The sequence below is a fragment of the Carex rostrata genome, chromosome 23 (genome assembly GCF_964058835.1).
Source record: "Carex rostrata chromosome 23, lpCarRost1.2, whole genome shotgun sequence".
In the NCBI taxonomy this organism is placed as follows: Eukaryota; Viridiplantae; Streptophyta; class Magnoliopsida; order Poales; family Cyperaceae; genus Carex; species Carex rostrata.
The window spans coordinates 7,354,643-7,381,981 of NC_135940.1; the positions used below are offsets into that span (position 1 = coordinate 7,354,643).

General features: G+C 36.1%; 1 protein-coding gene and 1 pseudogene across 1 annotated transcript; both read right to left on the minus strand.

Moving 5' to 3' along the window:
• Nucleotides 1-15,176: 15,176 nt before the first annotated feature.
• On the minus strand, nucleotides 15,177-17,279 carry LOC144575149 (putative prolyl 4-hydroxylase 7; annotated as a pseudogene).
• A 6,382-nt stretch (nucleotides 17,280-23,661) lies between these two features.
• Nucleotides 23,662-27,198, minus strand: LOC144575150 (putative prolyl 4-hydroxylase 7). Its single transcript, XM_078325267.1, has 7 exons — nucleotides 27,053-27,198; nucleotides 26,911-26,968; nucleotides 25,665-25,769; nucleotides 25,483-25,540; nucleotides 25,162-25,337; nucleotides 25,010-25,070; nucleotides 23,662-23,909 (listed from the first exon to the last, which is right to left on the minus strand). Exons 1-7 carry the CDS (start codon nucleotides 27,196-27,198, stop codon nucleotides 23,662-23,664), a joined length of 852 nt encoding a protein of 283 aa, XP_078181393.1.
• Nucleotides 27,199-27,339: the final 141 nt, after the last annotated feature.

The window sequence follows — 27,339 nt, forward strand, 5'->3', positions numbered from 1 at the left end:
GCTCCAAATACATTCAATTGGAGCCTTGTATTAGGGTTGTAAATGCCCTTTTATCTTGTCATATACACTACTAAAGTGCTTCAAACACCTTCAGGTCAAGTGTTGTATTAGGCTTGTAAATGCCCTATTATCTTGCCATATAGGCATTACTAGAGTGTTCCAAGCACCTTCAATTGAAGTCTTGTATTAGGGTCGTAAATGTCATTTTATCTTGCCATATAAGGACACTACTACAGTCCTCCAAACATCTTCAATTGGAGTGTTGTATTAGGGTTGTAAATGCCCTATTATTTTGCCATATATGGACACTACTAGTGTGCTCCAAACACATTCAGTTGGAGTGTTGTATTAGGGTTGTTAATACCCTATTATCTTACCATATGGAGACACTATTAGTGTGCTTCAAATATCTTCAATTTGAGTGTTGTATTTGGGTTGTAAACGCCATATTATCTTGTCATATGGAGACACTACTAGAGTGCTCCAAACACCTTCAATTTGAGTGTTGTATTAGTCTTGTAAATGCCCTACTATCTTGTCATATGGAGACACTACTAGAGTGCTCCAAACACCGTCAATTTGAGTGTTGTATTAGACTTGTAAATACCCTATTATCTTGTCATCTAGAGACACTACTAGAGTGCACAAAACACCTTCAATTAGATATTTGAATTAGGGTTGTAAATGCACATTTACCTTGCCATATGAAGACACTACAAGAGAGCTCAAAACACTTTCAATTTGAGTGTTGTATTACGGTTGTAAAAGCCCTCTTATCTTCTCAGATAGAGACACTGCTAGAGTGCTCCAAACACCTTCAATTTGAGTGTTGTATTAGGCTTGTAAATGCCCTAATATCTTGCCTTCTAGAGACACTCGAGAGTGCTCAAAACTCCTTCTATTGGAGTGTTGTATTAGGGTTGTGAACACACTATTCTCTTGCCATATGAAGACACTACTAGAGTGCTCAAAACACCTTCAATTTGAGTGTTGTATTAGGGTTGTAAATGCCCTATTATCTTGTTAGATGGACACCAGTAGAGTGCTCCAAACACCTTCAATTTGATTGTTGTATTAGTCTTGTAAATATACAAATTTGCTAGCGTGCACCAAACACACTCAAATGCTCTTTTATCTTGTCATATAGAGACACTACTAGAGTGCTAAACAAACCTTCAGTTCATGTGTTGTATTACGGTTGTTAATGCCCTATTCTCTTGCCATATAGAGACACTGTTAGCGTGCTACAAACACCTTCAATTTGAGTGTTGTATTAGTCTTGTAAATGCCCTATTATCTTGCCATATGGAGACACTACTAGAGTGTTCCAAACACCTTCAATTTTAGTGTTGTATTAGGCTTGTAAATGCTCTATTATCTTGCCATATGGAGACACTACTGGAGTGTACTAAGCACCTTCAATTGGAGTGTTGTATTAGGATTGTAAATGCCCTATTATCTTGCCATATGGAGAAACTACTAGACTGCTCGAAACACCATCAATTTAAATGCCCTATTATCTTATCAGATGGAGACACTACTACAGTGCACCAAACATCTTTATTTTGAGTGTTGTATTAGGCTTGTAAATGCCCTAATATCTTGCCATCTAGAGACACTACTGGAGTGCTCCAAACACCTTCAATTGGAGGGTCGTATTAGGGTTGTAAATACCCAATTATCTTGCCATATAGATACACTACTAGAGTACTCCAAACTCCTAGAGTTGGAGTGTTGTATTAGGGTTGTAAATGTCGTATTATCTTGCCATATGGAGAGTGCTCCAAACACCTTCGGTTGGAGTGTTGTATTTGGGTTGTAAATGCCCTATTATCTTGCCATAAGAAGACAATACTAGAGTGCGCAAAACACCTTTAATTTGAGTGTTGTATTACAGTTGTAAATGCCCTATTATCTTGTCAGATTGAGACACTACTCGAGTGCACCAAATATCTTCAATTTTAGTGTTGTGTTAGGGTTGTAAATGCCCTATTATCTTGCCATATGAAGACACTAATAGAGTGCTCCAAACACCTTCAATTAGAGTGTTATATTAGGGTTGTAAATGTCCTGTTATCTTGCCATTTGAAGACACTGCCAGAGTGCTCCAAACACCTACAACTGTAGTATTGTTTTAGGCCTTTAATTACCCTATTATCTTGCCATATAAAGACAATACTATACCGCACCTAACTCCTTTCGTTGGAGTGTTGTATTAGGGTTGTAAATGCCATATTTTCTTGCCATTTGAAGACACTACAAAAGTGCCCGAAACACCTTCAATTGGAAGTCTTGTATTAGGATTGTAAATGCCATTTTATTTTGTTATTTAGGGACGCTACTAGAGTTCTCCAAACACCATCGGTTGCAGTGTTGTATTAGGGTTGTAAATGCTCTATTATCTTGCCATATGGAGACACTACTAGAGTGCTCCAAACCCCTTCAATTTGAGTGTTGTATTAGGCTTGTAAATGCCCGATTATCTTTCCATATGGAGACTAGAGTGCTTCAAATACCTTCAATTTGAGTGCGGTATTAGGGTTGTAAGTGCCCAATTATCTTGTCAGATGGAGACACTACTAGAGTGCTCTAAACATCTTCAATTTGTGTTTTGTGTTAGGGTTGTAAATGCCCTATTATCTTGCCGTATGGGAACACTAATCGAGTGATCCAAACACCTTAAATTGGAGTGTTATATTGGGGTTGTAAATGTCCTGTTATCTTGACATTTGGAGACACATCAAGAGTGCTCCAAACATCTTCAATTTGAGTTTTGTATTTGGCTTGTAAATGCCCTATTATATTGCCATCTAGAGACAATGCAAGAGTGCTCGAAACAGCTTCAGTTGCAGTTTTGCGTTAGGGTTGTAAATGCCCTATTATCAAGCCATCTGGAGACACTACTCGAGTGCCCCAAACACCTTCAATTAGAGTGTCGTATTACGGTGGTAAATGCCGTATTATCTTGGCATATGGTGACACTACTAACGTGCTCCAAACACCTTCAATTTGATTATTGTATTAGGGTTGTAAATGCCCTATTATCTTGCCATATGGACACACTACTAGAGTGCTCTAAACACCTTCAATGTGAGTGTTGTTTGTAAATGCTCTATTATCCTGCCATATGAAGACACTACAAGAGTGCTCGAAACACCTTCAATTGGACTCTTGTATTTGGGTTGTAAATGCCATTTTATTTTGTTACATACGGATGCTACTAGAGTGCTCCAAACCTCTTCAATTTGAGTGTTCTATTAGGCTTGTAAATGCCACCATTATCTTGCCATATGGAGTGCACGAAACACCATTGATTTGAGTGTTGTATTAGGGTTGTAAATGCCCTATTATCTTGACATCTAGAGACATTTGTAGAGTGCTCCAAACACCATCAATTGGAGTGTTGTATTAGGGTTGTAAATGCTCTATTATCTTGCCATATGAAGACACTACTAGAGTGATCAAAACACCTTCAATTTCAGTGTTGTATTACGGATGTAAATGCCCAATTATCTTGTCAGATGGAGACACTACTAGAGTGCTCCAAACATCTACAATTTGAGTGTCGTATTAGGGTTGTAAATGCCCGATTATCTTGCCATATGGAGACACTAACAGAATGCTCCAAACACCTTCAATTGGGGTGTTATATTCGGGTTAAAGGTCCTGTTATCTTTCCATTTGGAAACATTACTAGAGTGCTCCAAACATCTTCAATTTGAGTGTTGTATTAGGCTTGTAAATGCCCTATTATCGTGCCATCAAGAGACACTACAAGAGCGCTCAAAACACCTTCAATTGCAGTGTTGTTTTAGGGTTGTAAATGCCTTATTAACAAGTCATCTAGAAAGACTACTAGAGTGCTCCAAACACGTTCAATTAGATTGTCGTATTAGGGTTGTAAATGTCCAATTATCTTGTCATATAGAGACACTACTAGAGTGCTCGAAACTCCTTCTGTTGGAGTGTAGTATTATGGTTGTAAATGCCGTATTATCATGCCATATGGGGGCACTACTAGCGTGCTCTAAACACCTTCAATTTGAGTGTTGTATTAATGTTGTAAATGCCCTATTATCTTGCCAAATGGAGACACTACTAGAGTGCTCCAAACACATTCTATTTGAGTGTTGTATTAGGGTTGTAAATGCCCTATTTTCTTGCCATGTGAAGAAACTACAAGATACTCGAAACACCTTCAATTGGAGTCTTGTATTACGGTTCTAAATGCCATTTTATTTTGTCATATAAGGACGCTACTAGAGTGATCCAAACACCTTCTTCGGTTGGAGTGTTGTATTAGGGTTGTAAATGCCCATTGATCTTGCCGTATAGATACACTACTAGAGTGCTCCAAACACCTTCAATTGGAGTGTCGTATTAGGGTTGTAAATGCCCTATATTCTTGCCATATAAAGACACTACTAGAGTGCTCCAAGCACCTTTAATTTTAGTGTTGTATTACGCTTGTAAATGCCCTATTATCTTGCCATAAGAAGAAAATACTAGAGTGCCCAAAAGACCTTCAATTTGAGTGTTGTATTACGGTTATAAACGCCCTATTATTTTGTCAGATGGAGACACTACTAGAGTGCTCGAAACATCTTCAATTTGAATGTTGTATGAGGGTGGTAAATACCCTATTATCTTTCCATATGGAGACACCCATAGAGTGCTCCAAACACCTTCAATTGGAGTGTTATATTGGGGTTGTAAATGTCCTGTTATCTTTCCATTTGGAGACACTGTCAGAGTGCTCCAAACACTTTCAATTTGAGTGTTGCATTAGGCTTGTAAATGCCCTATTATCTAGCCATATAGAGACACTACAAGAGCGTTCGAAACAACTTTAATTGGACTGTTGTATTAGGGTTGTAAATGCCTTGTTATCATGCCATCTAGAGACATTACTGGAGTGCTCCAAACACCTTCAATTAGAGTGTCGTATTAGGGTTGTAAATGCCCAATTATCTTGCCATATAGAGACACTATTACAGTGCTCCAATCACCTTCATTTTGAGTGTTGTATTAGGTTTGTAAATGTCCTATTATCTAACCACATGGAGACGCCACTAGAGTACTCTAAACACCTTCAATTTAAGTGTTGTACTAGGATTGTTAATGCCCTATTATCTTTCCATATGGAGACACTACTAGAGTGCTCAAAACACCTTCAATTTGAGTGTTGTATAAGGGTTGTAAATGCCCAATTTTCTTGCCATATGAAGACACTACAAGACACCCGAACACCTTCAATTGGAGTCTTGTATTAGGGTTCCAAATGCCATTTTATTCTGTCATATAGGGACGCTACTAGAGTGCTCCAAACACCTTCAGTTCGAGTCTTGTATTAGGCTTGCAAATACCTTATTATCTAGCCATTTGAAGACACTACTAGAGTGCTCCAAACACCTTCAATTGGAGTGTTGTATTTGGGTTGTAAATGCCCTATTATCTTGCCATAAGAAGACAATACTAGAGTGCACAAAACACCTTCAATTTGAGTGTTGTATTATGGTTGTAAATGCCCTATTATCTTGTCAGATTGAGACACTGCTAGAGTGCTCCAAACATCTTCAATTTGAGTATTGTATTAGGCTTGTAAATACCCTATTATCGTGCCATCAAGAGACACTACAAGGGCGCTCAAAACACCTTCAATTGCAGTGTTGTTTTAGGGTTGTAAATGCCTTATTATCATGCCATCTAGAGAGACTACTGGAGTGCTCCAAACACGTTCAATTAGATTGTCGTATTAGGGTTGTAAATGTCCAATTATCTTGCCATATAGAGACACTACTAGAGTGCTCGGAACTCCTTCTGTTGGAGTGTAGTATTATGGTTGTAAATGCTGTATTATCTTGCCATACGGAGGCACTACTAGCGTGCTCCAAACACCTTCAATTTGAGTGTTGTATTAATGTTGTAAATGCCCTATTATCTTGCCATATGGAGACACTACTAGAGTGCTCCAAACACGTTCAATTTGAGTGTTGTATTAGGGTTGTAAAAGCCCTATTTTCTTGCCATATGAAGACACTCAAGATACTCGAAACACCTTCAATTGGAGTCTTGTATTAGGGTTCTAAATGCCATTTTATTTTGTCATATAGGGACGCTACTAGAGTGCTCCAAACACCTTCGGTTGGAGTGTCGTATTAGGGTTGTCAATGCCCAATGATCTTGCCATATAGATACACTACTAGAGTGCTCCAAACAACTTCAATTGGAGTGTCGTATTAGGGTTGTAAATGCCCTATTTTCTTGTCATATTGAGTGCTGTATTAGTGTTGTAAATGCGCTATTATCGTGCCATATGGAGACACTACTAGAGTGCTCCAAACACCTTCAATTTGAGTGTTGTATTACGCTTGTAAGTGCCTTATTATCTTGCCATAAGAAGACAATACTAGAGTGCGCAAAAGACCTTCAATTTGAGTGTTCTATTACGGTTGGAAATGCCCTATTATTTTGTCAGATGGAGACACTACTAGAGTGCTCGAAACATCTTCAATTTGAATGTTGTATGAGGGTGGTAAATACCCTATTATCTTGCCATTTGGAGACACCCATAGAGTGCTCCAAACACCTTCAATTGGAGTGTTATATTGGGGTTGTAAATGTCCTGTTATCTTTCCATTTGGAGACACTGTCAGAGTGCTCCAAACACTTTCAATTTGAGTGTTGCATTAGGCTTGTAAATGCCCTATTATCTCGCCATATAGAGACACTACAAGAGTGCTCGAAACAACTTCAATTGGACTGTTGTATTAGGGTTGTAAATGCCTTGTTATCATGCCATCTAGAGACACTACTGGAGTGCTCCAAACACCTTCAATTAGAGTGCCGTATTAGGGTTGTAAATGCCCAATTATCTTGCCATATAGATACACTATTACAGTGCTCCAAACTCCTTCAGTTGCAGTGTTGTATTATGGTTGTAAATGCCGTATTACCTGGCCATATGGAGACACTACTAGCGTGCTGCAAACACCTTCAATTTGAGAGTTGTATTAGGGTTGTAAATGCCCTATTATCTTGTCATATGGAGACAGTACTAGAGTGCTCCAAACACCTTCAATTTGAGTGTTGTATTAGGGTTGTAAATGCCATATTTTCTTGCCATATGAAGACACTACAAGATACCCGAAAAACCTTCAATTGGAGTCTTGTATTAGGGTTCCAAATGCCATTTTATTTTGTCATATAGGGACGCTACTAGAGTGCTCCAAACACCTTCGGTTGGAGTGGTGTATTAGACTTGTAAATACCTTATTATCTTGCCATTTGAAGACACTACTAGAGTGCTCCAAACACCTTCCATTGGAGTGTTGTATTTGGGTTGTAAATGCCCTATTATCTTGCCATAAGAAGACAATACTAGAGTGCGCAAAACACCTTCAATTTGAGTGTTGTATTATGGTTGTAAATGCCCTATTATCTTGTCAGATGGAGACACTACTACAGTGGTCCAAACATCTTCAATTTGAGTGTTGTTTTAGGGTTGTAAATGCCTTATTATCTTACCATTTGGAGACACTACTAGAGTGCTCCAAACACCTTCAATTGGAGTGTTGTATTTGGATTGTAAATGCCCTATTATCTTGCCATAAGAAGACAATACTAGAGTGCGCAAAAGACTTTCAATTTGAGTGTTGTATTACGGTTGTAAATGCCCTATTATTTTGTCAGATGGAGACACTACTAGAGTGCTCCAAACATCTTCAATTTGATTGTTGTATTAGGGTGGTAAATGCCCTGTTATCTTGTCATATGGAGACACTCATAGAGTGCTCCAAACACCTTCAATTGGAGTGTTATATTGGGGTTGTAAATGTCCTGTTATCTTGCCATTTGGAGACACTGCCAGAGTGCTCCAAACACCTTCAATTTGAGAGTTGTATTGGGCTTGTAAATGCCCTATTATCATTCCATCTAGAGACACTACAAGGGTGCTCGAAACAATTTCAATTGGACTGTTGTATTAGGGTTGTAAATGCCCAATTATCTTGCCATATAGAGACACTATTACAATGCTCCAAACTCCTTCAGTTGGAGTGTTGTATTAGGGTTGTAAATGTCCTATTATATTTCCATATGAAGACACTACAAAAGTACTCGAAACACTTTCAATTGGAGTCTTTTATTAGGGTTGTAAATGCCATTTTATTTTGTTATATAGGGACGCTACTAGAGTGCTCTAAACACCTTCAGTTGGAGTGTTGTATTAGGCTTGTAAATACCTTATTATCTTATTATTTGAAGACACTACTAGAGTGCTCAAAATACCTTCAATTTGATTGTTGTTTTAGGGTTGTGAATGCCCTATTATCTTACCATATGGAGACACTACTAGAGTGCTCCAAACACCTTCAATTTGAGTGTTGTATTTGGGTTGTAAATGCCCTATTATCTAGCCATAAGAAGACAATAATAGAGTGCGGAAAACACCTTCAATTTGAGTGTTGTTTTACGGTTGTAAATGCCATATTATCTTGTCAGATGGAGACATTACTAGAGTGCTCCAAACATCTTCAATTTGAGTGTGGTATGAGGGTTGTAAATGCCCTATTATCCTGCCATATGGAGACACTAATAGAGTGCTCCAAATACCTTCAATTGGAGTGTTATATTAGGGTTCTAAATGGTCTGTTATCTTGCCATTTGGAGACACTGCCAGAGTTCTCCAAACACCTACCACTAGAGTGTTGTAATAGGCATGTAAATACCATATTATCTTGCCAAATAGAGACAATACTATACCGCTCCTAAGTCCTTTCGTAGGAGTGTTGTATTAGAGTCGTAAATGCCGTTTTATCTTACCATATAGAGACACTACTAGGGTCCTCCAAACACCTTCAATTTGACTGTTGTATTAGGGTTGTAAATGCCCTATTATCTTGTCAGATGGAGACACTGTTAGAGTGCTCCAAACAACTTCAATTTGAGTGTTGTATTAGGGTTGTAAATGCCCTATTATCTTGTCAGATAGAGACACTGCTAGAGTGCTCCAAACAACTACAATTTGAGTGTTGTATAAGGGTTGTAAATGCCCTATTATCTTGTCACATGGAGACACTACTAGGGTGCTCCAAACATCTTCAATTAGAGTGTTGTATTTTGATAAGCCGAAATTGTATCTATTGAAACTTATGGTTTGTTATGAAAATTAAGCCAAGTTTTGTTGCAATTAGGTTTGATTAGGTTAGAAATGTCCAAAAGTTCAAGTTACTGCCCTAGTTATGTTTATCTTGCAGGTAATCAAATGTTTGGAGCTTAACAGAGCAAAACGGGTGATTTGTAGCAAGTCAGCACGAAGTTGGAGCAGTTTCACTTTCATTGCGGTCCGAAATGATTTCATTGCGGCCCGAAATCAACCCAGCAAATTTCCAGCTTTCAGATGGTTTTCCTGGACTCTCATTTGCGGTCCGCAATAGGTTTGATTGCGGCCCGCAATGAGTTTACAGTTTCTGCACGACAAAGGGTTAACTGCCTGCACTCATTGCGACCCGCAATGGGTATCTTGCGGCCCGCAATAAGGCGGTTCCAGAGCCTGAATTTGCTATTTTTAGGGATTTATTTCTGGGCTTCGCTGGGCCATATAAAAGGAGACCTGTATAATAGATTAAGGACGGTTTTGAGAGAGAGAATTCTAGTTTTTACAAATAGAAAGGCAGGAGAGAAGAATGAAGAAGAGAACATCATTTTCATCGATCGGTTTTATTATTTTCTTTCCTTTGGAACTCCTTTACTTGTTTATTCCATTTGTGCTTTAGCCATGAACGGCTAAAAGTCTTTCTAGGGTTAATTAGGGTTGTACTTGAAACTTTTGTTATGATTTAGTTGGTTTTATCTCATATCTTCTTGTTCTTTGTTATGACCAATTCTTTATTTTATTTGAGTGTGAAGACTTAATCGAAATCGCATGAAATCTTAGGATTTGGTATTAGCAATTGAGAAATTGAATATTAAGTCCAGACCATAAAGAATTGAGTATTTGATAGGCTAAGTACCGAGAGGTGACGCTTGTCTTATACGGGCTTCACCTAATAGTTTAGAAAATTATGCCAAGTACCGAGAGGTGAAAGATAGCTTTCTAGATCAATTGGGACAGTAAAGAACTTAATGACTTTAGATTAGCGTAGCTAAGTACCGAGAGGTGACGTTTATTCTAATTTAAAGATGGTATTAATATAGAGATATCACTTTGTACCTACAACATCCAACTGTGCCTTCATAAATATAAGAACAAATTTAACAAACCAATTAATCATAACACTAGTGGATAGGAACCCTAAGGAACCCTAATTTCTCATACTTGTTAAAAACCATATTTCGCTTTAAGATTTTAGTTTAATTCAGTTTAATCGCAATCAAACCAACCTTTTGAACAAACAAAAACTTTTTTATTTTCTTTTACTAAATTAAATTGTTAGGTTAGATTTGATATTCCAACTTGTCCCTGTGGAGACGATCCCTAAGTACTACTCGATAAGGTTGTATACTTGCAACCGGATTGAGCGCAATTTAGGATTTATTACTTGTATTGCAAACAACACATCAAGTTTTTTGGCGCCGTTGCCGGGGACAACGGTGAATATTAATTCAGACCTAAGTAATTTAGTTAGTAATTGTTTAATTCCCTTTTGCTTTCTTTCTCTCTCATTTTTAGGTTGAAATCTGGCAGAGGAACCTCCAACCCCGCACGTCACAGATTTGGTTGAGTGGTTTTCTAGGTGAGGGTCAACCCGTCTCTTCTACGAGAGAAGGAACAAACACCCAGCAAGGGGACCTTTCTTGCACTTAAGTCCACGCCGGTTAGACATGTCGACCGGAGCCGAAGAAATTCGTTTTGAAAATATTCAGCGAGAACGGGATCAGATGGCAGCTGAACTTCGACGTTTACAGGCAGCTGCTGTTGAAAGAGAAAACAATGAAGCGGCTGATGCCAACCGCCCCTTGAAAGACTTTACAGCACCTAAGGCTGAGCAAATCCACCTTGGTTATACGGCACCTACTATCAATGCTGAAGAATACCATATTTGGGTAGTAAATGCCCTATTATCTTACCATTTAGAGACACTACAAGAGTGCTCGAAACACCATCAATTGTAGTGTTGTTTTAGGGTTGTAAATGCCTTATTATCATGCCATCTAGAGACACTACTGGAGTGCTCCAAACACCTTCAATTAGAGTGTCATATTAGGGTTGTAAATGCCCAATTATCTTGCCATATAGAGACACTACTAGAGTGCTCCAAACACCTTTAATTGGAGTGTCGTATTAGGGTTGTAAATGTCCTGTTATCTTGTCATCTAGAGACACTACTAGAGTGCTCCAAACACCTTCAATTGATGTGTTGTATTAGACTTGTAAATGCATTATGATCTTGCCATCTGGAGACACTACTCGAGTGCTCCAAACTCCTTCAATTGGAGTGTTGTATTAGAGTTGTAAATGCCCTATTATCTTGCCATATAGAGACACTACTAGAGTGTTCGAAACACCATCAATTGGAGTGTTGTATTTGTTGGTCCCAAAGGCACTTAGAGGGGGGTGAATAAGGTCTTTTAAATTTTTAATCTAAGCTATTGACAGTGGTGAAATAAGTCGTTCTTTTTCTTATTACTTAGCCTAAATTATTGCGATTTATCGAGTTGCAATTGCTTGTTTTTTAGAGAAACATATTACTTTTTGTTATTTCACTTGATTTTAGATAACTACATATTTTCAATGATATTGGAGCAAAAACAACCATAAAACGATGCAATTATGACATTCAACCTCAGCTGCACAGATCTCTTCATCCGCATGCGACCCAAAAGTGCTACCGCATACATTTATGCCGTTCGTGCGATTCACAGCCAAACCGCATCCGACTCATGCATCCACACGTAGAAACTGCCAGAACAGCAGTTACAGATCTAACTTCCCAGTCAAGGCCTATATAAGCACATGGACACTAGGACTCAAATTCTTTATGTACTTTGTCTCTTTTGTTGTTGAACCTGCCATGAGCGGCTAAGCAACCATTTTCTAGGGTGAAGACATGTAATCTTGAATTCTTATGAGTTTAATCTAGTTGTTCATTTATATTATCTTTGCTTTATGATCTGAATTGTTACTTAGATTTATGCCTTATGTATGGAGTGTACAATCCATTCGTACCCTTAATTGGGAGGTTAACCAATATTCTAAGAATATAAGTATCTTCGATACAAGTAGAATAGACTGACCGGTTGACCACTTGTATTCAAACTATAGTAAGGAACCTATTAGGATATGGTTTAGCAGACGAACGTCGCATTCTATGACTAATAGTTGAGTAATCTTGATTATTGGTATTGTGAAATATTAGTAATTAGGAGTTATCATTAATCTTAATGCAATTGCACTAAGTACCTGAGAAGTACTTACTCAGTTAGGGTGTTGTGAGACTGACGGAGATCAACACTAGAATATGATTAGCAGCTCTCAGATTGCAACTGATACCAGTGCAGGACGTGTGCGGTTAAGGCCAAACCGTGTGTGATTCCGATTGGAGTAGAAACCAGTCCTTGTACGGTTTACCCAGTCGTGTGTGGATGGTGACAGAGCCGCATGCTACTGAGTAACTTTACAATTGATAGGTATTAGCAGTACCATGCGATTGGTGACAGACCATGCGCAATTGTTATGACAACTAGAACCTAGATTAAACGAGTTTCAATGATAAAATGTCTGATTCTCTAGAAGCATATCTTCTAAACACTTAATCTACTACTACTTCTCTGTTGTAATACAACATTACAACCGAGCACCCAACAATCAACCAACCTAAAGGAACCGATAACCTAGAACTTAATTTACATCTTAGATCTCTTAATACACCATTCATGCCAATCGACACCCCAATCTATACTATACGATAGATTTATACTCTTGTGAATCGACAGTAGAGTAGGCATTAGGGTTATAAATATTATTAGCATTGATTTCCCCTATCAGCTATAAAGTTCTAATGTGTCATAAAGTTATTCTTGGCGGAAACTTAGAATAACTTTGTTCTAAACTAAAATATAAAATAAATAAAGTAAATAGTAGAATTTAGAGACACGTGATACGAGAGTTATTTACAGAGTTCAGCACTAACACCTACGTCTCCGGGGCTCGCGACCTTCGAGATGGGGCACCTTTCGTTACCCAATGAGAAAGGATTACAAGGTGGAATCGGTGAGCCCTTACAATATCTGGGAAGTCACACGGCCCGAACATGAGCACTCAAGGCTCAAAAGAAGACAATCTGATTCGCGAGGACTCAAGGATTGCTAGGTAAGTACAAGGCTCAAAGTAGTAATTGATTTGATCACGCAGGATCACTCTATGAGTTCTTGAATTGATTGAATAAGCTTGAGATTGATTGTGAGTATTGAAGTTTAAGCACACAAGCAACAATGGCTTTCTCTAGATCTGAAAATACGAAATATTAAAGTTTAGGGCGGCTAGAGTGTCAATCCAAACCTTGGTATAGCTTGTGTTTATATAGAGCTGATAAAAATGAAGTATTTGGTGTTGACCGTTGCAACGGTACAGGGATCATTACAACGGTGTAATTTGAACTAGTTTGGATTGCAATGGTAGAGGACCATTATAACGGTCTCCATAACGGAAGTCTCTATCTTGTCTACCGTTCTATGCCGATTGATATCGATTTATTCCGGCGCAGCAATTCTGTGAATTTATTTATTCCGTTACAATGATATTAGAGTGCTCCAAACACCTTCAATTTAAGTGTTGTATTAGGGTTGTAAATGCCCTATTATCTTGCCATCTGGAGACACTACTCGATTGCTCCAAACACCTTCAATTGGAGTGTTGTATTAGGGTTATAAATGCTTTATTTTCTTGTCATCTGGAGACACTACTAGAGTGCTCCAAACACCTTCAATTGGAGTGTTGTATTAGGCTTGTAATTGCCCTATTATGTTGTCATCTAAAGACACTACTATACTGGTCCAAACACCTTCAATTGAAGTGTTGTATTAGGGTTGTAAATGCCCTATTATCTTGCCATCTGGAGACACTACTCAAGTGCTCCAAATACCTTCAGTTGGAGTGTTGTTTTAGGGTTATAAATGCCCTATGATCTTGCCATCTGGAGACACTACTCGAGTGCTCCAAACACCTTCAAATTGGAGTGTTGTATTAGGGTTGTAAATGCATTATTATCTTGCCATACAGAGAACACTACTAGAGTGCTCCAACACCTTCAATTGGAGTGTTGTTTTAAGGTTGTAAATGTCATTTTATCTTGTCATATAGGGACACTACTAGAGTGCTCCAAACACCTTCGGTTGGAGTGTTGTATTAGGGTTGTAAATGCCCTATTATCTTGTCATCTAGAGACACTACTAGAGTTCTCTAAACACTTTCAATTGGAGTATTGTATTAGGGTTGTAAATGCCCTATTATATTGCCATATAGAGACACTACTAGAGTGCTCCAAACACCTTCAATTGGAGTGTTGTATTAAGGTTGTAAATGCCCTATTATCTTGTCATCTGATACATTACTAGAGTGCTCCAAACACCTTCAATTAGAGTGTGGTATTACCTGATGCAACCACGCTTTCTGGTTCTATCTCTGCTGAACTTGGAGCTGAAGGGATAGTGTCGAAGGACCCGAGATGCATCCATTTTGTCACTATCCATTTCTTGCCTTTGATCACCGTACAACTCGCATGAAGGCTCAGTGGATCCGGCACGGCATCAGGTTTAAGATTAGCTTCACTGTAACAATGAAATATAAGATAAGACCAACTAAAAGGGGAAATTATGTTTCCAAACTTCATTTGTGTTTTTAGTTAAGATCAATTAATAGTTTATTTTAATATATACCTGATCACTATGAAAGTAACTCAGTAAGTTATTATCAGACTGATTTTGTTCATCCTCAAAAGTAAAATTATACTATTCTGCCAAATTAAATTGAAATATCAGATATGACCAACTAAAAAGAGAAACTATTATTTCCAAACTTCATTTGTGTTTTTAGTTAAGATCAACTTCTTCTTCTTTTTTAATATATACCTTATCAGTATGATAGTAAGTTCTTATCAAACTGATTTTGTTCATCATTAAAGCATGATTTTCATTCTCAGTTCAAAGAAAAAAAAACAAAGTATACTATTTTGCTATTAAGTAGCTGCTAGGTCATTCTTTGCACATTCGGAAAAAGTTTTGTCTTTAGACTGAGATTTCCATCCCTAAAATAAGTAAAAAAAAAACTAATCCTCTGTATAAAACATAAAATTATGTTTTATCAAGGAGAACAATTCATGAATTATATTTGCACCTCTGCATTAGGGAATATAGTTTCACTGTTGTCCTCCACATCAGACAGGTACATGAGAACAGTTGTGTACCGGTGATCACAACGCAACTGGTCTTTCTCATCATAGAAATAATCTAAATGTGGCTCGTACTTTTGAGTTTTGAGTGACCTCATACCGTAGTACTTGAATGTTTTCACCATTTTCTACCAAAAAAGTTCATTATTTTTAAAACTACCGGTAAATTATGACTAGAGGAATTTTCATTATTAACAACTAACTAGTTACTAGTATCGAGCCCGTCCGTTGCAACGGTGACATATTATAAGAAAAAAAATTATAAAAAAATATATCAATGAAAATAATAATCATCCAAAAATTAAGAAACATGTTAATAAAGAATTTATATGATTATGTATTTTTAATTAACTTGAATCATGATCTCTAATAATAATTTGATGATGTGATTATTCTTTATTAAGTACCAATGATATCAAATAATAGCTCAATTCGAATCTAATATCAAATATCGTACAACAATTCAATATTGACATATAATATGATATCAAAAAACATTAATAAAAAGTGTTATCGTGTATTCGTGTGTATATATAGAATATACACACACACACACACATTATAAGAGAAATATATATATACACACATGTTCCAATTTATATTATTCTTCTTCTTTGTTTCCAATCTAGAATACATACACACACACACATTGATATATTCTATATTGGATTAATATTCTACAATAATATGTATAGAAACAAAGAAAGAGAAAGAATGAAATAAAAAAAAAATTGATCCCATTGTGATCCATATAGAAAGGAAACAAAGAAATAAGAAAATGGAAGATGAAGTCTACTCAATTGAAGAGGAGAAATATAGAAACAAAGTAATAAGGAAACGGAGAAATATATCGTTAAATTTCTGAGTCTATTCAATTTTAATTGTAACGTATTGTGTGGCAACACATGTGGTGAGTATGTGTTCAACTAAATTTAGACTACTATACATAAAACATATGCATTTAATCAAAAGAAGACAAATTATGTAATTGGAGGACTGAGATTAAATCTGAAGTTTCATCGTTCAATCGTAGCTGTTGGCGGATCGAACACCCAACGTGCTTAATAATAGAAAATGGAGATTATTATTAGTAATCATGAAATCTTCTTAAAATATTATAATAAATAAAAGGAACTCGGTTACCTTGTGGAAGGAATGTCCAACCCGCGAGCAAAAACCTGCTATCTTTTGCTCGATCCTAGCTATAATATGATCCTTGGAAAAAAAGAAGTGAGAAGAATTCACTGATGAAATTGTATGTAATCCAAAATTATCAAGATTAAATTAATGTAATATGAATAGAACCATAATAGAAGTTCAAAACCTCAAAATTATATTACCTGGTGTTTATTCAAGAACATACCGGAGCTAGTACGCACCGCACTCTTCACGCTATTTCCAGAATCTGTATCAACCACAGTTGATTTCTCAAGCTTACTCTTTGTCTGTCTCAAAAAAAAAAGCACCATAGAAGATACATTATTGCAAACTTGTAAAATAAGGTGTAACACAAATTCATGCTGTGTAATAGTATATACAAATCGTGTTTGGCAGGATTTGCAAAAGTAATTGATTCATAATTCATGCTTAATTGGTCCTTGCATGAGTGTGAACCGGGGGAGGTACAATTGTGACACGAGACTTCAATAAAAAAAAATTATACAAACCTAGGAACCAGACAGATCGATATTTTGGTTAAAAAAAGGAGTCTTAGAGAGTTCTGACCAGTGTTATAAAAAACATCCGTTTAGGCCGAATAATCGGTCAATTAGTTGTTAGTGGTGACTAAATTATCATAGATTTTTTTTAACTAGTTGGTCGATTATTTTCGATTAATCACTTGGTGGTACTCTGTCCGTCCAACGACCGCATACCATTATTTACGGCCATTTTTATTAATATCCCTAAAAAAAATCAAAATTTTAAAAATGCCCCTCTTCCCCATTTTTTTTTTAAAATGGCCTGACCGCCTGAGCCCAGGGCGGCCCAAAATTCCCCATGGGGCGCCAGCCCCTGGGGCGGCCCATAGCACAAGTGAGGCGCCAGCCCCCAGGGCGCCTCATGTGTGTGTGTGTGTTTTTTTTTTTTTTTAGAGAAATCTTAGTATTTTGATTTGAATAATTTTGTGAAAAAAGTTTAGGGTTTATCTATATGTGCATGTCAAAAAATAAAATATTATGTGTATGGCTACCGGAAGCATTTCGGCCGAGGTGCTTCCGGGGTTATATTTTAGTGTGTATCAAACAACAAATCTAAACCGTTAGATGTTCAATCTATTATAAAATATGCTTGGAGACCAAATTTTACATTTTTTGGAATTTTTTTACTATTTATTAAGATGGTTTGAAAATCGATGTTTTTATTAAAATTCTGCACCATTAAAGCTTATATTCAACATAATGCGCGCCAATGTAATACAGCAGTCCCATAGTAAAAGTACTACAGTCAGAAATATATTACAATAAACAAAAAAGTTCACTCAAGCAAAATAGCAAGTTTATCTGCCCCTACCACGACGTCTCAATAAACCTAACAAACGACTAGTTGTACTGGTATGAGCTGCAGGTGCGGCATTACTTGTAGAGGCTTGGCAACTAGATGATTGGCTCGGAGAAGGGGGGGTTGTGTTCTACCAGTTGCTTCAGCAACAACTCTAGCATTTTCTCTTTCGTTGTGCGCATTTATGGCATCTGAAAATAAGAATACAATTCAGTTAGTAATATAATAAAATCATAAATGAATTTCGTACAATGCTACATACCTGCCGTGCGCCTGTCAGAAACAGAACGGCGAGCCCGATTTCCCGACGGTCGCCTACCACCCATCTCGTCCATGGTCATTACAATACGCTTGTGTCTCCTCCTCCCCTTTCTTATCCATCCTTCTGAAGGGAGTATTCTATCACCGACATATGCAGGCCACTCGTGCTGATCGGGATAAGAATGGAAAGATCCACCCCAAGTGGAAGCAAGGTAATCGGTACGGTACATGTCAGCAACATAGTGATCCTCGCAGTAGTTCCTCACTCGGCATACCGCCATCACGTGACTGCAGGGTATGTGACTTAGTTGGGGTCCCTGGCATGTACAGGTTACCGCCCTGGCATCTCCGAATTTAACCACGTACTTGCAAGCCCTCTTGACAAACGCCATAGTCCCATCTGGTTTATGGCTAGTAGGAACGTACTCATTTGGATTTTTCACTTCGAATTCTGTTCCATCATTACCCATCGGGATAACGGTCATAGTTGCACCTTTGTCCCTGTGTCGTCTTAGTTTCTCCTCCACCCTTGTTGAAAATGACTGGTTCATCCTTATTAATTCTGCAGCCTTAGCACGCCGTTCCTGAAACCAGGCATTTAACTTGTAGAATGTGTCCTCTACAATTGCAGCCACAGGCAACATCCGGCTCTGCTTGAATACTGCATTCAGCGACTCGGACCCATTGGTTGTCATAATTCCCCAACGCCAACCTCCATCACGGGATTGATATATTTTCTCGTATGCTGGATCTTCGTTGACATCTCGGGGATTATTTTTGCCCACCTTCATTAGGTAGAGATTTGCCTTTGGCATGTACTACAAAAAAAATAAGGAAATAGAATAATGTAAGTAAACAATTGTACTAAAAAATCATTTTCTTAAAGTACAATAGTATATGTAAACAATTGAAATACATGTACCTTTGCAAAACTGCTAGTCATCTCTACCACCCTTCTCGGTTTTTTCTTTCTGCAATTCCATCTAAATGTATCAGTAACCCACTTGTCACCCCCGGTTGCCTTGGAAAGGTTCTCCGCAACGTGTTGCATGCACAACCTGTGCACACACTGGCCAGTACGGGTTGACCAACCGTAATCTTCACGATCAAAAACATATTTTATTCCTTTGTGCTGGTCTGATATCACGCAGAAAAACTTCCCTTCCCCAATCACCCGTCTTCTTAAAAACTGCATAAAGAATCCCCAGTTCTCGCCGTCCTCTTTATGAACAATTGCAACTCTTCAGTATTTTCTGGGGAGTTGTGGTACCCCTGGTTGTCATAACCGGGGCTGTGGTACCTCTGGCTGTCATAAGGGGACTGCTGGTGATATCCCTGGTTGTCATAAGGGGATTGCTGGTGGTACTCCTGGTGGTCATAAGGGGAGTGCTGGTGGTACCCTTGGTTGTCATAAGGGGAGTGCTGGTGGTACCCCTGGTTGTCATAACCCGAATTGTCATAACCTGAAGGTCCGGCCCTCGTTCGGGGAACCCTCTTCGAATATATGTCCATTACCGGGACCCCACAAGCTACAAATTGAGTATACACAACTCTCCACAAATTGGCATCTGTTATTGGAAACTTAACAAAGTAAGGTCTACCCCCCCCCCCCCCCCGCGTGAGTTGTCAATCCGTGTAGCCAATTCTATTTCATACCTGTTGGGGTTTACAGATGTCTTTTCGTATATTAGCTGCTTCAGTTCCTCAAATGTAGTATTTTCATTAATCTCGAAGCCAAATGCGACTTCTTTCGTGTAATGCACGCCATCTTCATCTCTTTCTAGCTTGCCGCCGACATACAGTGCAACTAACATCTCTTCTTTAACAAACTACATTTTAAAAAAAAAATTACAAGTATTACATGACATAATAATGGATACAGTAATAAATGACTAACTGAAAAATAATTTAAAAAAAAATTAAAAAAATTACAATTTTGCTACAGTACGATACAGTAATTACAACAGTCATATACAGTAAATGTACAGTGCGCTACAGTAAATGTACGGTACGCTACAGTAAATGTACAATACGCTACAGTAACTACAACAGTCAAAATTAACTACAGTAATGACTAATTATTATCAAGCTTCTAAATAGCTAGCTATAGCGGTTTTGGACCCAGAAAGCTAAGCTACGGGCAAAAACTGCGCTAATCAAGCTACGACCGCTATAGCGGTAATAGCGGTCCGCTATAGCGCGTAGCGCGTAGCGGCAATAGCGGTAATAGCGGTCCGCTATGCTACATGGGTTATGATTTTGCAAAAAAAAATTCTGAAAACATGATTTTGCAATTTTAATGGGCCTTAATATCTAGATTGGTTTTTTTTTTTACTTTATTAAGCTATATCAATACAATGGAACATGTGCGGGCTATACCGCTATATCAATTAAATTTTGTATCATGCATTAATATATGGTAGTGGTATATTTTGAATATAAAATATATCGATAGTTTTTGAATTAGGGATATTTTGAATGACAATTTGAACTTTGTATTGGTTTAATATGAATAATATTAGAACTTCTTAATTAATTTGATATTTTTTTTCTTGATGAGACATTTTTACTAGGCAAAGCCTTCTATGGACATAAGGACCTATTTGTAAAATGAACATATTTTTATTTTTAAAGTTCAAACAGTCGATCCGAACCGTTCATCTTGTTCTCCATATTAATATGTGCTTGGAGACCAAATTTTACATTTTTTTGATTTTTTTTACTATTTATTAAGATGGGTACAAAATTCAATGGTCTGAATTTGATAATTTTTATACCCATCTTAATAAATAGTAAATAAATTCAGAAAAATGTAAAATTTGGTCTCCAAAGATATATTAATATGGAGAACAAGATGAACGGTTCGGATCGGCTGTTTGAACTTTGAAAATAAAAATATATTCATTTTACAAATAGGCCCTTATGTCCATAGAAGCATCACTCTTTTTACTATTAGTAGAAATATAAAATATAATTTTTGAAATAAAAAAACGCTATTTATAATAGCTTTCGCTATAGCTCCGCTATTCGCTAAAGCTTTTTTTTTTGTCTCCCCGCTACACCGCTATAAACGCTATTTAGAAGCTTGATTATTATAATTAAAAACATACCTATTCACTCAGTTTCTCGCCTCGAGCGAAATTCTCAAATCGGGAAGTGACAGAGGCAGAAAACGAAGGGTTTAAATCAGATTAAATATGGGGCGCCCGGCTGTGTGGCGCCTCACTTGGCTTATGGGCCGCCCCAGGGGCTGGCGCCTCACATGGTTTTTGGGCCGCCCTGAGCCCAGGCGGTCAGGGCATTTTTTAAAAAAAATGAGGGACAAGGTTATTTTTAAAATTTCTATTTTTTTTAGGGATATTAATAAAAATGGCCGCATTATTTACAACACTAATTCTAACTACATGATAAAAAATTATGTATTTGTCATGTCAAATATCATATTCTCTTTTTTAGAAATTAAAATTGAAATGTTCCTAACACTAGCTAGCTAATGTCAAGATTTACAGGGCCGATAAACATCCTTCGTGATTTTTTTTTTACACATCTTAAAATGCATACTTAACAATCGTGCCAATACATGCACACTTATCAATTTCAGTTAAGACATTATATAGACAACATTTATATGATTTTCCTCAAGTCAAAATGCATTTTAACAGCTTAAAATGCACAATTGTTTATTCATTTTTTTTCTGAGAAACAGCAAACGGTGCTGCATTGTTGCAAGGCAAGTTCAAAATGTGAAGAAGGTAGAGAAGAAATTAATTCTGTAAATTTCATCGTGCAACCGTTTACTTACGGGGTTTTATTAGGACCAATAAACAAAGTACAACCAATAATAGAACGACCTTGGTGGATTTTCATTTGCTTAATTAAAAATATATAATTAGATTCCATGTTGTCAATTCTATTGGACTTGTATTTTTCAGGTTTCAATTGTTTAAAAGATTCGCGCCAATTGTTTGAAACAGTCCCTGTCCCACTGATTCGAATCGAAATGTTTTTCAAGTTTCAACATTTTTTTTGTTTATTAATTTCTTTTAGCGTGAAGTGCAGTGATTTTTAGTTAGATTTGAGATGCGGTGTTGACCATTAAAATAATCAGCGATATACCGGTACCTCCAACTCCAAGAGAGCTCCCATATTAAACTATTAATACGCAGTTATGGCCGTCCGATCAAAATCTAACGACTCATATCATATCACATTTTGATTTCTCAAAAGTAATTTTTTCTTATGATCTGATTTTGACTTTTGATGATATATGTATAAAATATGGCATGCATGTTGCAGCCATTGCCTCTATGTACATAAATTACATCTATTGTTTTCTTATTGTATATATAAAAATTGCTTCTTCTTTTTTTGTTTTTGTTTTCAAAGAGCTAGGCTAATGTAATTCATGAGTAAATGTCATGTTTTATTTCATACTCAAATTTTTAAAGTTCACATAGTGGATTTAAACCGATATTATCTTCATATCAAAATGTGCGTGAAGAACAAAATTTACATTTTTTGTAGAATTTATTTTAATATTTTTAATAGGTTGAAAATTTATTGATTTAGTAGATTATGGATCATAAAAAATGGATATTCTACCGGGCAGATAGTTTTAAGATTTCGAGCTGATAACTTTAAAATTTGTGCAATCAAGTGCACACAATCATGATGCAGATTGAATGACATTGAGCGGGCATCATATTAAATTTGGTCTAATTAGGAGTGCCAATGACTCCCTTTTATTTGTTTATCTGATCAGTATTGTATTTGATAAATCAATTACGCGTATGGCTTGAGGGTAAAGTTTATTTTCGTTAATATAACAAGGATATAAGTAAAAGGTATTCCTTGCCTGTTATTCTATATGAGATATGACAAACTATCTTGATATATATATTTACTCTTTGAAATAATGAATTAGTTCTGAATTATATTTGTATTATACTCAAATTATAAATTTTAAACTTATCCAATTATTTACCCAATCACAAATTTATCATTACAGCAGTCATTGTCTTAAAATAAGTTGACCACACAAAATTGTATAGGGCTGTGGCTTTATGCAATCAGAAGTTTAGACCTAGTCTTATCATTTTTTTCAAATTAGTGGTAAAAAAAACAATGTTTATTACAATCGAACTTTAACCACTTTTGAAAATGAAAACTTCATATAGAACGATCAAAGTATAATTACAGCCAGAGTCCTATAAAACAGATATCCAAGTCAAAATAGAGGCTCTGTTGATTTCATATACTGGCAATCATAAACAGTTTTACACTAAAAATATGTGCATACTCAGATCTCTTAGAAGCAATTGGAAAGGAGATCAGTTTATGTGGCTCCTCTGGTGACAAGATCAATAACATTGCACAAATTATAATTCACAAAGAAAATTAATCAATGCCATCACAAAGAGATCATTTATATGATAGGCAAAATCTGAAACATATCCAATGTGTATATGAAAAATAAATTAGAAATACCAACAATGTCTCTTTCAATTCTCCATTACAGTTCTTCCTTTTCTACTAACTCATCACTTGATGCAACCACACTCTCTGGCTCTATCTCAGGTTCTATCTCTACGGCACTTGTAGCAGAAGGGATAGTGTCGAAGGACCCGAGACGCATCCATTTTGTCGCTACCCATTTCTTGCCATTGATCACAGGGCAGCTTGCATGAAGGCTCAGTGGATCCGGCACGGCATCAGGTTTAAGATTGTAGAACATCAATGCATCACCCTTGACTGGCTTCACTGTAACAATGAAATATAAGATAAGACCAACTAAAAAGAGAAATTATTTTTCCAAACTTCATTTGTGTTTTTAGCAATGTTCTAAATAGCTAGCTATAGTGGCGATATAGCTTTTTTGGACCATAAACACTAAGTTATGAGATAAAAGTGCGCTAACTCAGCTACAACCGCTATTACCGCTATGCTACATGGGCCTTTTTTACAATTTATATGGGCTTTTGTACTTCTATTTCTATTTCTAATGCTACATGATCTTATACGATAAGTATGCTAAATCAAATTATATGTTTCTGTTTTTATTTGTGATTTATTCTTTCATTCTATATCGAGAAATATTCAAATACTAATTCTTCCTTTTGATTGCTCTTCGTATAGTATTTATTTGTAAAATTATTATCGTTCATTTCAATTGAAAGCTAATTTTGATTATTATTATAATATATAAAATATTTAAATATGTATACTTACTTCATTTACCTTATAAAATTAATTGCTCTTCGTCTATTATAAAATTACTTTTTAGATCTTTTTTTCCTTCTTATTTGCGTAATTGATAAAAAGTATAGACTTAGATTAGTTGTCATTTAGTTGTTACCTCAATTCTCCAATATTGATTATGTTGATAATTAGTATAGATATAAAATATAAAATTTGAAAAGGAAAAAACGCCATGTATCATAGCTTCCGCTATAGCTACGCTATTCGCAATAGCTTTTTTTTTGTCTCCGCGCTATGCCGCTATAATCGCTATTTAGAACCTTGGTTTTTAGTTAAGATCAATTAATAGTTTATTTTATTATATACCTTATCACTATGACAGTAAGTTCTTATCAAACTGATTCTGCTCATCCTCAAAAGTAAAAATTATAATATTCTGCCAAATTAAACTGAAATATCAGATATCACCGTCTAAAAGGAGAAACTATTGTTTCCAAACTTCATTTATGTTTTTAGTTAAGATCAACTCATTTTGTTTTAATATATACCTTATCAGTATGACAGTAAATTCTTATCAGACTGATTTTGTTTATTATTAAAGCATGATTTTCATTCTCAGTTCAAAGAAAAAAAAACAAGTATATTATTTTGCTATTAATTACCTGCTAGGCCATTCTTTGCACACTCAGAGAAAGTTTCGTCTTTAGGCTGAGATTTCCATCCCTAAAATAAGTAAAAAAAGAAACTAATCCTCAGTATAAAACATAAAATTATGTTTTATCAAAGGAGAACAATTCATGAATTGTATTTTCACCTCTGCATTAGGGAATATAGTTTCACCACCGTCCTCCACATCAGACAGGTACATGAGAACAGTTGCGTACCGGTGACCACCACGCAACTGGTCTTTCTCATCATAGAAATAATCTAAATGTGGTTCGTACTTTTGAGTGACCTCATACCGCAGTACTTGAATGTTTTCACCATTTTCTACAAAAAAAAAATTCATTAATTTTAAAACTACTTTTAAATTATTATGAGAGGATTTTTCATTATTAAAAACTAACTAGTTATTATTATTAGTAATCATTAAATCTTCTTAAAAAATTATAATAAATGAAAGGAACTAGATTACCTTGTGGAAGGAATGTCCAACTCGCTATCTTTCGCTCGATCCTTGCTATAATATGGTCCTTGGGAAAAAGAAGTGAGAAGAATTCACTGATGAAATTGTATGTAATCCAAAATTATCAAGATTAAATTAATGTAATATGAATAGAACCACAATAGAAGTTCAAAACCCCAAAATTACATTACCTGGCGTTTATTCAAGAACATGCCGAAGCTAGTACGTACCGCACTCTTCACGTTATTTCCAGAATCTATATCAACCACAGTGGATTTCTCAAGCTTACTCTTTGCCTGTCTCCACCAAAAAAAAAAAAAAAACATACAAGATACATTATTGCAAACTTGTAAAATAAGGTGTAGCAGAAATTCATGCTGTGTAATAGTATATACAAATAACAAATCATATTTGGTAGGATTTGGAAAAGTAATTAATTCATAATTCATGCTTAATAATTGGTCCCTTTCTTTTTTCACTCTTTTCTTATTGTATGAGTGTAAACCGGGGGAGGTATGATTGTGACACAAAACTTCAATAAAAAAAATATTTATACAAACACCATATTCCAAAAAAAAATTTGTTACCACACTAATAAATCAAAATTAATTAATTAGCATCTGATTAGTTATATCTCAAAATCTACTACCCACGCATACCTATTCGGCGCACTAAATTGAACAAACACGCAGACTAATTATGCACACCAATTGATTTGCATTCTAAGTTCGCGCACCGAATGGTTGTAGCCGTTGACTTTGAGTTTGATTGAAAATTAAAATAATTTAATACAGCATTCAATGATCTTTTCTAGGGACTTGTTACACACGCATTGTACTATTAGAAAATGATTAAAACCTAAAAAAAATTGGTGCACATACTAAGGGTGCGCACCGAAAAAAAAAATCAATTTTGGTACTCATACCCAGTCTGCGCACCAAAAAATTTGGTGCACGGACTTGGTATGCGTTCGTGGAAAAATTCAAATTTGAGAGTTGGGTAGTAGTTGTTTAATTCTGATTTATTAGATTGCTAACTAAAAAAAATTTCGGTGTCAAATACCATATTTCTCTTTTTTTTAGAAAGTAAAATTAAAATGTTCCTAACACATGCTAGCTAATGTCAAGATTTACAGGGCTGATAATCATTTCCATAAACATCCTTCCGTGACAATCGTGCCAATACATGCACACTTATCTATTTCAGTTAAGACATAATTATTGACAACATTTATATGATTTTAAACAAGTCAAAATGCATTTTAAAAGCTTAAAATGCTCAATTGCTTATTCATTTTTTTTTTCTGAAAAGTTTACAAAAATAATGGGAAATTATTAAAGAAAAAGAAAAAAAATTGGAGGCTACATATAATATTTTTAAGATATAAGTGGAGGACAATAATAATTCGATCTGAATAGATTTCAGACAAACAATTACCAGCTCAATTAGGTGATCACATTCCTCTGGGGAAAGAAAGTTCTTGTAAAGGAATAACCTGAAGAACAAAAACCAACCAAAAACATAAAAAAACAAATAAACAAAAATGTGTTTACTTCTGTAATCCAGTTAGGAATATTACCTTGGTTTCCACGAGAGTATCATAACACGAGAAGAGTCGAAAGAAGACGGCTCTGCAATCCGGTTACGTATTAACGGTAACACGAACAGTGCCTTGGCCGTAATGGTGGTGATAGAAAAGATGAGAAACAACAAACGGTGCTGCATTGTTGCAAGGCAAGTTCAAAATGTGAAGAAGAAAGTAGAGAAGAAATTAATTCTGTAAATTTCATCGTGCAACCGTTTACATATGGGGTTTTATTAGGACCAATAAACAAAGTACAACCAATAGTAGAGCGACCTTGGTGG

Coding starts and splice junctions, on each gene's coding strand:
- LOC144575150 (XM_078325267.1), bottom strand. CDS start 27,198: ATGCAGCACCGTTTGTTGTTTCTCATCTTTTCTATCACCACCATTACG. Junction 25,541..25,664: donor TGTTCTTGAATAAACGCCAG/GTAATGTAATTT, acceptor CTTTTTCCCAAG/GACCATATTATAGCAAGGAT. Junction 23,910..25,009: donor TGCAAAGAATGGCCTAGCAG/GTAATTAATAGC, acceptor TCATTGTTACAG/TGAAGCCAGTCAAGGGTGAT.